The 17,970-nt window shown below is 38.2% G+C and overlaps 2 protein-coding genes across 4 annotated transcripts; one reads left to right on the forward strand and one right to left on the reverse strand.

Moving 5' to 3' along the window:
- The first annotated feature begins 56 nt into the window (after positions 1–56).
- On the forward strand, positions 57–6,008 carry LOC103983173 (uncharacterized). Its single transcript, XM_009400367.3, has 5 exons — positions 57–1,010; positions 3,384–3,442; positions 3,997–4,125; positions 5,201–5,336; positions 5,450–6,008. Exons 1-5 carry the CDS (start codon positions 306–308, stop codon positions 5,765–5,767), a joined length of 1,347 nt encoding a protein of 448 aa, XP_009398642.2. The 5' UTR covers positions 57–305; the 3' UTR covers positions 5,768–6,008.
- Positions 6,009–6,469: 461 nt separating this feature from the next.
- On the reverse strand, positions 6,470–16,226 carry LOC135584074 (beta-amylase 2, chloroplastic-like). Of its 3 annotated transcripts, none has more exons than XM_065135768.1 (10): positions 14,987–16,225; positions 14,137–14,433; positions 13,974–14,051; positions 13,657–13,860; positions 12,307–12,501; positions 11,507–11,671; positions 11,028–11,288; positions 10,264–10,482; positions 8,250–8,469; positions 6,470–6,892 (listed from the first exon to the last, which is right to left on the reverse strand). In XM_065135768.1, exons 1-10 carry the CDS (start codon positions 15,434–15,436, stop codon positions 6,867–6,869), a joined length of 2,115 nt encoding a protein of 704 aa, XP_064991840.1. In that variant the 5' UTR covers positions 15,437–16,225; the 3' UTR covers positions 6,470–6,866. The 3 variants fall into 3 exon arrangements, with proteins under 3 accessions (XP_064991840.1, XP_064991839.1, XP_064991841.1); XM_065135767.1 differs by lacking the exon at positions 6,470–6,892 and adding an exon at positions 7,617–7,708 and having other exon boundaries at positions 14,987–16,226; XM_065135769.1 differs by lacking the exons at positions 6,470–6,892; positions 14,987–16,225 and adding exons at positions 7,617–7,708; positions 14,530–14,752.
- Between the last annotated feature and the right edge of the window lie 1,744 nt (positions 16,227–17,970).

The raw sequence follows: 17,970 nt of genomic DNA on the forward strand, positions 1-17,970 counted from the left end.
AGGGGCATTTTCATAAATTTACCCCTAGAAGACACGAAATCGTACTAGTTTTCTTCGTTGCTTCGCCACGGAATTGTGCTCCCTTCCTCTCTCTCTCTCTCTCTCTCTCTCTCCAGTTCCAAGATCCAAACTTTGACCCCTGCAGAAGTTCCAAATCTCATCTTTTTTGATCCCCAGTCGAATCCAAATCCATCCCACGTCGGAAAGATCCTGCCTTTATCAGTGTTACCGGGTCAAAATCTCACCTTTATCGGGAAATTGCTGCCGCGACGACGGCGATGCTCGGTAGGTAGGCACTCCCGCCGATGTCGATCGTCTGCGGCATCCCCCTCCTCGAGTGCGTCTACTGCCTGGCGTGCGCCCGCTGGGCGTGGAAGCGCTGCCTCCACAGCGCTGGCCACGACAGCGAGACCTGGGGCCTCGCCTCTGCCGACGAGTTCGAGCCCGTGCCCCGCCTCTGCCGCTACATCCTCGCCAACTACGAGGACGACCTCGACAACCCCCGCCACGCGCTGCCGGGACTGGAGGCCGTGAACCCCCGATGGGTGGTGCGCAAGAAGTCGTATCGGGACACTCACCGCCGCGCACCGCCTTACCTGATCTACCTCGATCACGATCATTGCGACATAGTCGTCGCAGTGAGAGGCCTAAACTTGGCCAAGGAGAGCGACTACGCCGTCCTGTTGGATAATAGCCTGGGGAAGAGGAAGTTCGATGGAGGGTATGTGCACAATGGCCTGCTGAAGGCGGCGGGGTGGGTATTGGACGCCGAGTGTGATATCCTGAGAGAACTGGTGGAGAAGCATTCAAACTACACGCTTACTTTTGCGGGGCATTCTCTGGGGTCGGGAGTGGCCGCAATGTTAGCCATGGTGGTCGTCCAAAACAGAGACAAGTTGGGAAATGTGGAGAGGAAGAGGATTAGGTGCTTTGCGATTGCGCCCGCAAGGTGTATGTCGTTAAACCTGGCTGTCAGATATGCAGATATAATTAACTCTGTTGTACTTCAGGCAAGAACTCTTCTGCTGTAATTTTTATGCCCTCAATTCTTGTTGTTGAATGTTCTCTTCTTTTATTTGGTTTGATAAAGTGTCACTGAAAATATTTTTACTTTTTTTCTAGCCTGTTAAGATCATCTTTTTCTTTTCTCACAGCATGCATCCATTTGGATACTACTTAACTTGCTGATGGACTCCACATGACTTAATCAACTCTTGCAGTGGATAGTGACAAACTCCATGTCAATTCTATTTTTGTTGCAAAATCCGGTTGAATGACTTTTGAATTTTGTCATGGTACATTATTAGTCTCATGGAATTTATTGAATGATGGACCAACAATATGTGACTTCTCCTTGTGTATATGAACAATCATCTGTTTATGTTGTATTTCCATGTAGATTTACTACAACAGACATTGTATCTAAGAGAAAACTCCTTTAAATAGAAAGAGAGAAATAAACAAATCAAATAATGCTTAAAGGATTAATGATTTTATATCATCTGAAAAGATGGATGAATTCCATGACACCATTCTCAATGTTTCTAAAACCATCATATGTGAAGATACTAGTTTAGCTTGAAGTTGACAATTCTTAGCTCAAATTCCTGATATATCTCTTGATATCCAACAAAAGAGATTTATTTTGATCTTGAAGTCATTTAAAATAATCGGAAATACTTAAAAACCAAAATATAAATTATGAAAGTTTTCTAGTAACTTATTCGTAACGAACATTTTGACTATTTTGGATCTTTTGTAGAGTAAATTAACATATGAGCTATACTGTAGAATGCAAATCATTTTACTGTTAAAATCTTCATTTAGGTTCTCACTATTAGATATTTAGGCTATTACTAGACATCTGGTTTCACTCATGTGTGGTGAGCTTTCTTTCAGTAAATTTATGCATTGCTGCATTATGCATAAGTATACGACTGTCCTTTGCTGAACCCTCAAGGTAAGCAGCAACAGAAAGTTCCTAAGGTGATACCAAGAAGGCAAGCTACCAAGTTTTCAAAGAATTATAGAATTTTAAATGTTGTCTTTTTTATTATTTTAAGTGTTTCCTTCTTTACTCTCCTGCAGTATAGCACTTACGGTCATACCGATAGTATGCTTTATTCAACAGATACCACTGCATGGTTGTTCGACTTTTCGTGCAAGAATTAATGTCCTTCACATATTTGATCCTGTACTTTTGGTCATAATCCATGCTCTGATTGCTAAGGACTTTAGCATCATTGTGAAGATCATGGATATCCTGTATTCGGATGAATCACTCACATTTTAATTGTCCATGATGATAATTGTTGCATTTTTAACATATTACAAGAAAAATGTGCATATCTCTGTTCCAACTAATTCAGGAGGAGTTCCATAGGATAAAATAATTACCAAGATGTAAGTTATTAAATTTGACCACAAGATGTGCTTTACTTCTAAGTTTCACTACCACTATATGTACTAGCTTATGATTTTCAGAAATGTTTCTTTGAGATAAGTTATACAACATCATGAAGAACTACTTGATGGTTGTAAGTTATTGAGCTTTTGTTGAGACATTAGGGCACAAGTTCAGTCTAAGAAAATTACATTAATTTATGGAAACCCACTAGTTCTGGACAAGTTAAGAGACACCAAATTTGCATAGCATCTTAAAGCCTTGTGACTAACGCATGGCTTAAAAAATAGTGTTGTGACTGGAGTGTCATGACTGGCCATGGTAAATTTTTCAAGAAGCTTAATCTTTGTGGCCATCTCGAAAAAAGTTGTCTCGTTGGCAACATTGCTGTTGAATTGTGTAGTTTGATAAATATGGCAAGATCATTTCTGCTTCCATGGGGATGTTGACTTTTATAAACCTGCACGATAGTGGGAAGATTGCTTCTTTTATGATTTCAAGCATTTGATAAATTCATTAAAGAAAAAAAATTGATAAATTGGTACTAGCATGAGTCTATGACTTAGACCATTATGGCATTAGTTTCAAAATTAAAATTAATTGAATAACATTGTCTAATTTGTTGCTTACCCTTGAATAATTTTCGTTTTAGGTTTGTAATGGCAATAATATTTTAGGTTGATAGTCACAGTTGGAGGCACCCAAAATGAGATCTTGTTTTGCTGGTTAGAGTCCCTTTAGTTGTTGGGCTAAGTGATATGATCTAGTTTTGAACCAAAGAAAAATATAATTAATGACATCACATTTTTATTATATAACTTGTATTGGCTTAACTAGTTTCTTGCATGCTGCTTTTTGGTACTTTGTTGATCTCTTTAGTGTAGAAATTTTTATGGATATTGAAATTTTTTCCTGGATATATAGTCCTCATTCACTTTTCTCTATATATCAACCTTGACTATGAGTGTTCTGATGTCAGGATGATTTCTTACCTAGAACAGCTACTCCATTGGAAGACATTTTCAAGTCTCTCTTCTGGTAAATGCAATGCAGTAGTGTCTCTAGTCAGTTTTTCTTAATACTCTTATTTATCAAACAATATCTCTAGAAACACCTATAAAACATTGTTCACTGTTTTTCTTAATACTTCACCAAGCAGCTTTATGGTATCTCCAAAACTACTTGTATGATGAAAAGTTTGGTAAAACATTGAAGAACTAGTATTTAAAGCTTGTTGTTCATCTTTTGGACTTGAGAATTCCTTACTCTTTTCAGGTTTGCATTTCATTATTATTTATTCTGTAGATTAGCCCAGTGTTAAGCCAAAGATAGGTTTATCTGAAGATTGATACATAGTTACATACAAATTACAATTAGTTAAAATTTCTTTAAACATGTATGACAGCTTAGATTAGTTACATACAAATTACCATTTAATTTAGTTAATGGTGTCGACTGCAGAAAAGTTGTGATTGATTGCTAAGTAGAGTTTGTTCTGGTTTTCAAGTTTTGTTCTGTTCTTATGAGATTATTTATAGGACTTATGGAGTTAAATTTATTTAAGATAGACTGTATGGTCTTTTCATCAACAGCTTGCCTTGTCTGCTATGCCTAAGATGCATGAGGGACACATGTATTCCTGAAGACGTGAAGTTAAGAGATCCAAGAAGGCTTTATGCACCTGGTCGGCTTTATCACATTGTTGAAAGAAAACCATTCAGGTGCGGTTTTTTATAAAGATTGCTGGTCATCTTATATTGAATTTGACACTGGCCATCTAAGCAGAACAAATATGTGTTTTTCGCCTCTTTTAGTGTTTAAAAACTTTATTTTGTTTTTGTAAACAGAACTAGCAACTGATATCTTAACTTGGGAATCAGCATTATTATGCATCATTAACAATATCTTTTGACATCCATATGTAACATGGCATCAGTACTTCAGTTAATTCTTTTGGCATTCAGTCTCTTGAACTTTGCCACCTTTATTTTTATTATCATTCTCGTGAGTGGCACTCTGTTTATTTACAATGTGTGTGTGTGTGTGTATATATACACACACTCAAATTTTCTCTTCATTACTAGTAAGCAGCCAGTCTAAGAAAACATTATTTCTCAGTCCTATGCTTCAGTTAGTATACTACCATTCTCTTGCCTTTATTTTATCTGCATCGGTTATTTGTTCTGGACCATATCTATTTTACTTCATTGTTGAACAGGCGCTTGCATGATAGCTTTATATGGAATTAGCTGTATCATATCCAGATAGAGTTGTGATTTAGCATATCCATCCCATTGCCAGCCACTTGTGTATCAGCTTGCATAATTTGAGAACCTCCTGTGATTTTATTGTACACCATATCCATCTGACTAGTCTGTTGTATCTGTCCCATCCATGTTTTCCTTAGTTTTTCTTTTCTATTTTTTTTCCAATTTTTTCTTTTCTATTTAGTATCTCTTTGAGTCACTGGATTAATATCTGTTAACTAAAGAAAGATATGATCAAGAACCTTTTTCGGTCCGTGTTGGTTTTCATAATTAATATCAGTGTCTCTTTGTGAGTCACTGGATTAATATTTATTATGTTTTAATTGCATTATAACAATTATATCCTTGTCATTGAGATGGCAGAAAGAGGAACATCCATCATCGATTAAGTATGATTAATGCCTAAGCATATAGGTGCTAAGATTTACAATTTCACGATTAAAGAAGTTAATAATCTGATGATGATGTTATTAGACAGAGTTATGGTACAATAATATAGCTTGACATTATGCTTCTCAATTTGATAAAGGTTTGGAAGATATCCACCAGTTGTTCGAACAGCAGTACCAGTCGATGGGAGATTCGAGCATATCGTTCTTTCCTGCAATGCCACATCTGATCATGCTATAATTTGGATAGAGAAAGAAGCGCAGAGGGCCTTAGATGTAAGTTCTGTTCATTCATGTCCTTGCACTCTTTTTATCGGAGTGTTCCATAACGTGTTTGTCAGATTTCAATTGAATCAACCATGCTACAAACCCTAATATATCAAATGCAGATGATATTTCATAAGGAACAGACCATGGAGATTCCAGCAAAGCAGAGGATGGAGAGGCAGGAAACACTAGCCAAAGAACACAGAGAGGAGCACAAGGCAGCCCTAAGAAGGGCCGTTACATTGTCTGTTCCAGACGCCTTTTCGCCAACAGCCTATGGCACATTTGATGAGAAAACTAGTGAGGCGGAAGATGATGATTCGCAGGCCTCCTCTACCAGGAGCCGGCAAAGGATGAGTTGGAATGAGCTGATCGAGCGAATTTTTGAGAAGGATGAATCCGGACACATGGTGCTTCGCAAATCGACATCAAACGGTTGATACTTCTTTTTGTCAACACAAGGTTGGCATTTGCCAGTTGTTCATGTGCTCAACAACTTTTGGACATCTTTGTTTCTCTTTTTCTTTGCTGTCAATAAGTCATCTATTTTTCATATTCTTGATGCATGTATGAGTGAGTAAAAGAAGATAAAAGATGATGTCTCAAGCTTTCTGTTGGTTCAATATTATTTCAGTTGATGTGTAATAACATTGATGCTTAATGCAACTCATCTTCCGACTATTTCTTCAACTCATTTTTGGGGGTTGAAGGAAAACTTTTGGTTCCCACAAAAGTTGAACTACGACCAGATAAGAAGAGTTAGCCATGATTACTGTGTGATTGAAGTAATTTGCTTCTCATGTTGCACATTCTTTGCCCAAAATGAAGAATGTAACGCATGCATTAAGAGCCTATTCTTGCACTAACTCATCACAAGTTTGACTGAAACATTTAGCTTCTTAGAGAAAGTCACCTTAGAAACTACAGATTAATCGCTGCACCAACCAACACTTCCAACCAGTAATCCATAGGTCAAATGTTCTTGATTCATTAACTTTAATATGATGAAATCATCATAAATCAACAGGCGAAACCAAAGAAACAGGTAATCACAAAATGGCCTGCTCAGAATCTCTTAATGCACTTAAAAGAAGGTTGGATTTATAAACAAAGAAGAATTAAACTTTTGTGCAACAAGAATCTAACATCTTTCGGAATCAATTATATATGCTTGTTTCATTGAGTATGAACAAAGATGACCCCAGAGAGTCACCAGTTTAACTAGGTTAGATTGCAGGATGAAGTTGTGGACTCGTAAGACTTTGTTGACATTTCCTGGAAATTAAGACATACAATGAATTTACAGAACTGGAGCTCCCCATTTCCTTCCAAGTAAATACAGCACCTCTTTCATAGATATCAAAGGAATTGCAATATGGCTCCATCATGACATTGCTTATAAAAATTATTTTCATGATCTGGAAAGAGTCTCCTTAAGCTACTACAGCGAATGAACAAAGGTGTCCTACATCTGTCAAGAAGTATATTACCTTCGGGGAGGGATGAAGCTGATAACAAGTTAGGGCTTCAACCCCCTCGTCATCTACACATTGGAACACTCTCGCCTGCATGAGAATAATAGCAATGTTACACAACAAATACGAATGTGGATGAACAAATGATTAAAGATAACTTCCGCTTCAATAGATTCCATTAGCCAACTTTTATAACGAACATCATAGTTGCAATTAAGTCTTATGGGTTATGAAAAGAGAGCACAAACATCTTCTCTTCAATCAGAGGATTTTGCTAGTGAGCACCATCCAGGTTAGAAGTGTGTAAAAGACTTAAAAAGACTTTTGCCCTATTAGCGCAAACCACTTCACGAATTTTTCTTGTGGCACTTCATTCTCTACACATAATTCAGAAGTGCCATATGATCTCCACACTCCTCAATCAGCTGTCCAAGTTTTGATTTATTCTCTAGCATTTAATATCTCCCTAACAATCTAATGGCTTTAGATTTTTTCTTTTTGTTTTCTTTTTTTTCCACATCCTTCGTTACCAACCTAATCTCTTTTGGTATCCTCCTCTTAGAACTAACCGTTATCCTAGACGATAGTCCTTAAGCAAATAGTTCAGGACTCCTTACCAAAAGAAATATTTCATGAAATAAAATAAGAGATCAACAAATTTAGTAATAAGAAATATAAACTAGCTATTTACAGTAACCTCATGATTCATAGAAATATATAAATAAACATCATATCCATGAGAATCCTAACTCCATGTGAGGGGAAAGAAGAGTGTTGTTCTGTATCTTTCTTTTCTTACCTTTTTGGGTGGATAGGTGGGCGGGGGTGGGTTTTTTTCGTTTTTTGGCAGGGTGACTGAGGGTTCCAAAACACAGCCTCAAGACAACTCTTCAAGACAATCCAAATCTAAGATTTTGAAAAATGGATATGATAATGCAATTTGTAAAGCATAAGACGAATGAAAATGAAAATTTTCCACACATCCAATTCCTATATCGTATCTTAATTATCATGGGAAGATTTCATTTCTGTATGAGAGAAGTATTGTCTCTAAGGCACATAAGAAAGAAAAAGTGATAAATATTAGTCTATTTGCCAAATTTGATTCATGGACCATTACAAAATATTTTATATAATGCATCCGATAGCTAGTTGTAGCAGGTTTATAGGTAAAGAATTTGATGGGCAATGTGAAGACTAAAAGAGCTTTAAAACACTAGTTTTATCTAGTTATGAAATAAGGCACATGCAGCATAAAATTTTATACTTGGGATCAAAGCATGATCGACCATGATGCATTATACAGATTAGGCACCCAACAGGGGCATAGGAAACTTCTTTAGAAAAACTATCATCAGAGTTGGAATGATTTAGACTTCCAGAAAAGATACTTGTTTATTTGTAAAAATTCTCCAAATACAGTATAAAAAAGTTGCTATGTGTTTACCATGCATTTGTTTGACAAAGCGCTCGAACTCTAATAAGTTGTGGTTTTGCATGAGAACTGGGCTTAGCCTAAGAAAGGTGAAAGATGATAAGTGCCGTCCATCAGGATCATTCAGTGGCTTGGCACTTTCCAATATCTTATTGTAACTGTCTCTGTCATAGCAGGGGAGAGCATTTTCGCTTGCCACAGGTATACCAACATCCCAGGCAGCATTCAGTACCTGACAGTAGCAACAAAGTCAGTAACAAGTCAATGTGAGTAGTACAGAATATAATTAATACGCATGCAATAACAGAACTTTGACAATAGTTCCACATCCCCAGCTTTAGCAGTGATTATGAAGAGTAGACAAGAAGGATAAGTTAAGTAAAGCCATGAAATGGAAGTCAGACGCCAATAAGGAGGATAGTTCAAGACAACAGAATCAAGAATTTAATTACGTATCCTACATCAGAGCTCATTTTATCTATCTTAACTGAGTTCATTTTCGTTGTCTCTGTCATAGAAGCAAAAAGCATTTCCCTAGCCACAACAGGTATACCATTGTCCATGCAACTTGTAGCAACAAATTAGTAGAGAGACAATGTATGTCAATGGGTAGTACAACACCATACCAGCATGCATATGCATACTAATAACACACCACTAGTTAAAAATGTGATACAAGAGACCATACACAAGACCGAGACATGATCTAAATCCATGTAATGCAAGTCAGATGCCTACAACTGAGAACAAGTTTGAAACAACAGAGGTAACTGAATATTAATTATTTATTCTAAATTAGAGTTCTTTTGTAGTATTTTATTCTATGAAATTACAGTGCCATGTAAATTACAAAAAAAGAAGATAAGCTGATTTTAATACTATACATCATGCAAGAACCCTTAGATACCATCACTAGCTCATGAGTCAAGACTATTGTCTATATCTCTATTGTTCCCAAAAGTTTCATATAAACAATACAATCACTGCTGTGTATATATGACAGCAGATTTAGAGACACTCCTAAAGAAGCCACTCAAAACCTGAAGCAAGTTAAAACATCCAAAGAATAGTGATATCATATATTAATTATTCAAATACATTTCATTTGGGTCAATTGAAGACCCTATGGAAAAGAAACTATCGTATCTCCATGCATTCTTCCCAAAGCCAACGGCAGCAACCATCGGTGGCTTCCTTCATGTCACTTTGCTCCTCCCTGTGATATTCACTGTCAATCATAAAATAATCACTTCATTCTCTACCTCCAGTCGGCGCCCTAGATAATGCCACTTTCAATTCCAAGAGCACTAATTCCCCTTGTCTAACCCTACCTCTATGCCCTAGATAATCCTTGTGATTTGGATAAAGGATGAATTGATCAAAGAACTCAAAAGTAAATCATTGAGCATGTTATGCTTACAGAAACCAATGGGCTATGTTGTTTGTCTGATATGCTGATGTCAAATATCAATGGTGTTAGGAGTATGGCAATATGACAAACTCTTGTTGTGTGTGCCTCCCGTACATGTACTTGGTTATACAAATTATGAGCACAAGTGAATGTTAATTGGATCAGAAGCACTATAATTCTCAAAATTTATGAGAACCCTTAGGTTAGACTTTTAACATGATTACCAGGAAGATGCATGCAGATAGAAAGGGAAAGACTTAAAGTGAAATGGCAAGCTTTAAATTGTTGAATTAACTGTCCCAACTAATGAATATTTTAGGAGGTGAAGGATTTGAAGTGGTCATTTGAATACAATAATGAGGAATAAACATGTAGATAAGAAAATAAGCAGTAACCAGAATCTTGGTTCTATATACACTTGAGACCAAGTCATTCTTCGTACCAAGATGTAGCATTTGCCAAAAAAAAAAAAAAGTTTCTACATGTTTAGTTTTCTCACAAGGATTGCTGTCCTAGATCATAAACATATTAAAACCAAATATTAACATGTGCTGCTCATGGGGGACAAATATGCTTTGAAAGAAACTATAAATGTTAGCCTTTGGGACTTTCTACCTGCCAGACCAAACCTTCAGGATCCGCCATTGCCTCTGGAAAGTCCTCGTAGTGATCCAATGTGTGCAATTCAGTACAAGTGAAGTTCAAAGCTGCACCATGCTTCTTTAACATTGATGCTATTGGAGCATAGCCATCACGATTACATGGGTTGTAAAAACCAGCAGTCAATTCAGCAGCATGACTCGCTGTTTTATACCACCAGTGGATACCAGATATCTGTTTCAATCAGAAAAGGTAATATTAAACTAATGAATTAGAAACAAGGTTATTTCTTCAAAATAGATAAACAAGAACTGCACAGATACAAACATGAAACTCCAACATATTGGATAAGACCATGACATTAAGTAATGAAACAAATTATATTAACATGGATTAATGAAAATAAACTAAATTCTACGGAATCCAGGAAAAACTACATGGTTCTCTGTTTTATCAAGAAACAAAGTAGCTGCAAGTAAACAATGAAGACGTTGAGGACAAGCATTTTTCTTGAGACTAACCCATCTTTACAAACACCAGGTTCACTTAACAAAATTGTTTAGTCCAGACATCTAGACAAACTTTCCTAGGTTAGGAAAGAAACCTAGAATTCAAAGTAAAATCTTTCCAGCCAAGGCCACATGAATATGTGAAGCAGTTACTTGTTGGTTTAATCATTAAAAAAGCTAATGCCATTACAAGTAAAGTTGCTTTCTATATATGTTTATGAAGGACAAATGAGAAAGCATTTTTTTCATAAACCAACAATCGAAACTGACCTTAACAGAAATGGATGAGCCATCAAAGGCCAATTTAGCCAGAAATAATACACTGTCACCATGTTCCACCAACACTTGCGAGTACCAACCAAGAAAGAATCTACCATATTGACTATTATATTCTCCTCCATCACATAAGAATCCGGTTTCATGAGGTTGGGAGTTATAGGAACCTGCATTATGTGGTCCTCTTGCCCATACAGAGTGGCCCCTAGCGTCTGCTGCTTTTTTCAAACTTTTCTGCGAGAACGAATCATAACACTGGAAAAGAGAACTATCATCAATAAATATCAGAGATGATCCACATTAAAGATGTTTAGTGGCTTAAACAGTAACAAACAGGAGTGCAAAGTATATTGACATGAAAGTTGAGACAACAATGGGAAGAGAACAAAAATTCAACTCTCTGTAATTACCTGCAGCTGTCAGAAGATTCATTGTACAACTTAAGGGAGGAGAAAAATTGGGATAGTGCCTACCTGAAATTCTCCGATGCCAGGATATCTCCATCCATGCCTCACAGGATAAGATGGGTAACGTAACTCTCCATAAGGACCTAACCCAATCTCAATCTCACAGATAGTACCATCCTCAAAGAATTCATCAAATTCTACCCTGAAGCTCCTCATGAAGTCAAAATAGACCTACAAGAAATTTTAATAAGAATTAAAAGATTAATGTCCAAACTTCAGTCATTTGGCATATTATAAAAGAGTGACCTCTGTCCATCCAAAAAAAGGACCTGTGAATAAACCAAAATAAATTCAGAATAAAGTGAAATACAAGTCAGCCATTACTTTAGTGTGCAAAGCTCATTTAACTATAAAAAATAAATAGCAACTAAGCATATTTAACTTTGACTTACCATAAAAAAAATCCAATGAAATTTCCACACATCTTTTATATTTTAGTTCATTTTCCCGAGTCCCATTCTTTCTAGTTATGCAAGAAACATCAAAGGTCAAAACACTTTATCCTCTGTGCATAACCAAAAATCCTTCCATTGATTATGTATTCTTGAATTTAAATTGTAGTGAAAATAGAGACTATGGTTAGTCTTTGAAACTTTTCCCCTTCTGGACCATATACAAACTAAAACCTTCTTATGATAATACAAAAGGAAGAATGGATATATCCATATATGATGAATGAAAACAAAGTACAAAGATAATGCTGGCACAGGTTTGGCCTACCAGTACTTCTAAGAGTCAATAAATTCTCTTAGTTCTCTTAACTAATATAGAGAACACACAATGATGTTCATTTTGAAGATGAATACCTCAAGTGCTGTTCGGCCTAGTAAGACTCTTTCCTTGTCCACACCCCAAGAAAGACATTCTGGGTTGCATCTTCCTTCTGAATCTGTGAAATAAATGTTTGGATTGCTTCTGCCAATTTCTGCCACCCATTGAGGCAGAGGAATACACATATCATCTCCAACCTTACCTCCACATTCATGAAATGACATGACAACCTTGAAAGAACAAAAGAATCTAATTATCAGATCAAACACACCAGGAGGTTTGCATTATCTGCAAAGAGTATATGGATGCTACAAACTTTTGGTGTAAAAGGGAAAATCAAGAAATTAGAGACAATTAAGATTAAGTAAATATATAAACACAAGTTGCTATCGAACTGATATGATAATTAATCAGTATTCAGGTTAACCAGAAGAAGTCCTAAAAATAATCCTTACCAGCCACAGCTTGTCTTAATTACCCAATATTGTCACCCCAAATAACCCACCTCAACATTTAAGCCACATTTAAATTTAGCCTAGAAAACATGCTTAGACAATCAGTTCCTTCCATTTTCAAAGAAAAGCCTCTATATGTAGCTCTACAAGTACAAGGTTATAAGTACATCTCCAATGTAAGAACATATTGTACTGTTCAACATAGTAGAAGCATATTTAAGATGGAAGAGAGAAACTTTAGGTCAGATTTAAGAAGTCCCCTGATCTTACAAATCATATACTTCACAAAATCTTTGTATGAATTACAGGGGGCTAATATCTTTTTGAGAGGTTAGCAAAAGAATAATCAACATTTGTTTACATACAGAAACTCCAAGATAGCTCTGCCACTACTGGAAATTAAGGTTCACAATTTGGCAGACCAGTTTGGTTCTCATGTCTGATAAAACAGATGGAGTTTTACAGGTCATGCCTGTTGAAGATGAGGGCCCATTGCTGAACAATTACCAGATCTTTAGCCTAAGACACCATACAAATTTCAGCTTGAACCTCACCTGGAGCTTATTAAGAGAGTATATGTATTGCACATTTGCACATATTATATAAATCTATAACAAAAGTTGTCTAGTTAGGTACCATAACAAAATTGTAGTTCTAGTAATGGAATCTTCATCATAGCTAGTGGAAAAGACCAGCAAAAGTGTCCACCTTCTATCTCCAACTTCACTAGAATGCACAGTTGCATACATAGACAGATTCTCTCAGATGCTCATGTGAGAGGCGATAAACAAATGAAGCAATCACATGTTGCATTAAACTACAAAAGTTTTGGCCAAGAGTAACAGCATTTGTTTTGCCAAAAAATTAATAGCCATGCACTGAGAGTCCATAACTCTGCAAATGAAATAACAAGAAAACAAAAAAGTTTACCTGCAACTTGAGCTTTGTATCTCGCACAATCTGGAAAAGGTGCATGTAACCCTTCCAATTGTACTGCTGCGGGAGATGGGCCTCAACTATCCCCCACCAGCAGTCTACCATCACACCATCGACCCCTATGGATTTCAATTTCTTCAGCTGCTCCATTAGACCGTCTGGATCAACCAGCTCACAATACGTATTGACTACACCCAGCTATCATCACAATAGACAAAAACAAATATGCAAAAAAAAAATCACTAGGATTAAGTTAAAAAGTCGTAGTAATCTTATCTAATCAGATAAAAATCACAGCTACAAGAACATACAGGAAGCATAACATAAACCGGGACATAAGGGGAGCCTGCAAAGTCCCGCTCCGGCAAACTGGGGATTAGATCCATCAACTACATTCCAAACACTACGATCAGTAAATGCAGCAAAATCGACGAATGCCAAGTCAATAACAGGGCCAAGAACAAGTTTTGCTACCTGCTTGTCGTTGCCGGAGTCGGTGCTGCTGCCGATAAGAGGGGAGCTGTCGGCGACCTTTTCTCCAGCTCGGCTGGCTCCTGCCACGGGGACGACGCTGCGGCAGTGGCCGTCGTAGGCGGAGATGGGAGGGGTGAAGACGCCCTTAAGACGGCCAGAGGGGTGGTCCAGCGTGCGGAGGGCGCCGGCGGGGGCGATGCCCCTGAAGGGCGGAGTAGGGGACGGCGGGGCGGCTGTGGCAGTGGGCGTAGCTGGGATGGCGACGGCGGCGGCGGCGGCGGCGGCGGGCCTCCCGACCTGCAAGACGGCGGCGCAGAATAAGCCCATGGGCGGAAGTAACGTCGGCATGTCTCCCATCTCAAGAAGAGAAATAATTATAGTATCATCGACTACTTTGGGAAGTGGAATTGCGAGACACAGATGACTGTCGAGCCGCAATTGGCACGGAAAGGTTACTGTTTTGCCAAAGCGTAGATCCATCAAGATCACTGTTTGATACTCTTTTCTTGATTCCTATGTTACTGGCGGAGAAATGGCAGCAAGCATATGCTTCACTATGAGCATGTGGAGAGCTTCGAGGGGGGTGGCGTGTGGTGTAATGGATCGCTTGGGTGGCACATGGAAGGAAGCGAGAGTGCATGTGATGTGGTGGATGGGGTTTATAGGCAAAGTAAGACGTCAAGAAACGCCAAATGACCAAAAGCCACCAATAAGCATCCCCAGAATTCTCTTCCTCGCGTTTACTTCTCATAAACAGATGGGAAAAAAAAAGGGGGCAAAGAAACGAAAACGAAAACAGAAAACAAAAGCAAAAGAGGGGGAGGAGGAGAGAGAGAGAGAGACAGGAGACCTGGGAAGCAGGGAAGGTGGTGCCGTCGGGGAGGACGACCCAGCCGGCCTCGCGGGCGAGGGCGGCGATGACCTCGTTGATGTCGGCGCGGACGCGGAGGTTGTAGTTGCCGTGGCGGCGGAGGCCCGCAAGGATCCGGCCGGTGATCGCGCGCCGGTGCCGCTCCCGCAGCTTGGTACGCTCCTTCTCCTCCGCCGGCCTGCTCCGCCGTGATCCCGATCCCGATCCCGACGCCGACGCAGGAGCGTCCGCCCGGTCCCCAGACTCCTGCGGCAGGTCCGGCAAGGCGAGGAAGTACCGGCCGCCGCCGCTGATCTCCACGGCTCCGGCCACCATCGCCCGGATCCTTCCGTCCTCGTCCTCGTCATCCTCTTCCTTCACGTCCATGTCCATCCCCTCCTCCTCTTCCTCCTCGCTCGTCCCTCCCAACTTCTCCATCGCTTGCGCCATCTCTTGCTAAATTTACTATCTTTATCTGCTTCTGCTCCTTCCCTGAGCTTCAAAGATCTAGCAAACGACGCCCCTTACATTTTGGGCGGATCTAAGCTTGGACAACATGGGCACAACCGTACCACGAAATCAAAAAGAGCGAATTTGCCAAAATATTTCGCCATCTCCCACGTGGATTTGAGTTCTTCTGCGGACTCTTGCGACTGGATCTCGGTTAACCAAGCCAAAGTGACGAAATTCAGCGGAACAAATCAGAAAAGACAGTCTTTTTCTTGATACATCGAATCGGTGAGAGGGAGACGAATCGGAGGTGTTGAGAGCTCGTTCCCCACTACCGGATCCTTCTGCTGGAGGTCCTCCTCCACTCCGGCAGAGGACGAGACCAGATTTCCCCGGCGGAGCTCCGAGGCGGCTCCGGCGTCCTCTAGCGATTGGGCTCGGATGATCGCGGGCCGCGGGCGATCCCTCGACACGCTCCGCCAGCGGGGCCTCGGGCAGCGTCGGCGGCGGGCAGACGGGTGCCGGCGGCGGCCGGAGGCGGGGGGTACCGTGGGAGGGCGGTATGGGGGGAAACTAGGGTTTCGCTCGTGTGCGGCCGCGTGTTTGGGTTTATGATTGGCACGGACGCCTTCGCATGAGTCGCGAGGGGCTGAGGATCCGACGGCTCCGACAGCGACACGTGTGGTAACGCAGATGGCATGGATGATAGCGCGCCGATGGCATGAGGGCCAGCGGCAGTGAGGCACGCTTGAGCGCGACTTTCGTGGTAGCTTCTTTTGCACTTAACGCCCCCCACCCTTGCAAAACTTCCCTCCGTGTTGTGATAGTGTGTGTTAAATGGATAGCCCAAAATGTTTAGAATGATCAAAGTTATGCTCATATTTATTCTAATTATTTTCTTCAGAATTAGCTCGAGAGTTTTCATCATTAATTTAGAATTATTAGAAAATCTCTAATAATATATTTGAATTATTTACTTTGGACGATGAATGTACCCGTACCGTTTTATTTTTTCGAAGCATGTGAATTTCAAAAGACATATTTGATAGTAAAAGAGACCTGATAAACTTACGAGCGTTCTCATACTCTTCAACTAATGTAGGATTAAATGATTTTATTACTGAGATTATTAGGAAATCTCTAATACCCTATAAAATTTCTAATAAACATGATGGACAACCCATGAGCGTTCTAATAAAATATTTACACTGATTTATTGTAATTATCTTCCTCGAAATTAGCTCGACAATTCTTACTCCGACTATGATCAAAATCAATTTTATCATCGATATGGATGAATGTTTACACTAATTCTTACTTTCCAATTTGACGAGATGATCAAAAGTTATTCTCAAATTTATTTTAAGTATCTTCCTATGTTAGCTGAACAGTTCTTACTTTGAGTAGATGGAAATCAACTTCATCACCATATTGTTAGAAAATCTCTAATACCATACTATAAAATTTTAGTAAAGATATAGAAATCAAGAAATATTAAAAAATATATTTTTAAAATTAAAATTTTTTATTAAACATAAAATTTACAATCTCTCACACTTTATATCTCTAAGCCTCTGCTCGACTATCTCTCCTCTTAAATTGTATGCCTAAAGTATAATAAGCTCCTTATTTATAGAGAATAAACTTAAGACTTTAACTTTAACTATAATAAAAACTCATAAACTAAAAATCATATCTAATCACAAAGTTTGATTTATACTTTAACATTCTCTCCTAAATTAAATTTTATACAAAATATTATGAAAAACCTTGAGGCTTGATATAATCTCCTTTTGATATTATTGTTGTGTGTAGTGTTTTCTGAAATATTTGAATTATGAATCATACAATCAAATAGCCATTTATTTATGTGCTTGATCTATCTTATCTATCTTGATCAATTGTAAAATTTTGATTTGTCTAAAATCAATTTTATTAGATTTCTTGAGCAAATCTCGAAATCGTGATCAACATAATTATAATATTGATTTAACTTTATAACTTCATCTTTAATAATGATGATATTCATATCAATGTTGATAACAGTCTTCTAAATCTTTAATTACTAGCTGAGTAAAATCTTTTATATATGGAGGTAAAACCACTTTTATGTTTCCAATTAAATTAAAATCATCTAGTATAAGAAAATTAATATTATCTAAGTCGTAGTCTAAATCTTGTTTAATCCTAATATCTTTAATTGAGATATTTTCATTGTCTTCAAATTCTATGTTATATAATTTTTCTAATTTATCTTCATGAAAGGATATATACCTCTTTTATAAATATCTTCTAATATCAACCAAGTTTCTTTTCATGTTTTAGAGATTCATGAAATAATACTTTCATCTAGTATTGATTGAGAGAAAAGTTTCAATGCTTTTTTATTTTCTTCTTAGTTAAAAATAAACTTTTCATTCTATTCTTCAAAGAATAACTTCAAATCTCTATTGCTTATCACATCTTTAAAACTATTCAAGATAATTGCTTTTAAACATTCTGACCCAAGAAAAATTTTTATCATATTTTTTATC

Source organism: Musa acuminata, chromosome BXJ3-1 (assembly GCF_036884655.1).
Source record: "Musa acuminata AAA Group cultivar baxijiao chromosome BXJ3-1, Cavendish_Baxijiao_AAA, whole genome shotgun sequence".
Classification (NCBI taxonomy): domain Eukaryota; kingdom Viridiplantae; phylum Streptophyta; class Magnoliopsida; order Zingiberales; family Musaceae; genus Musa; species Musa acuminata.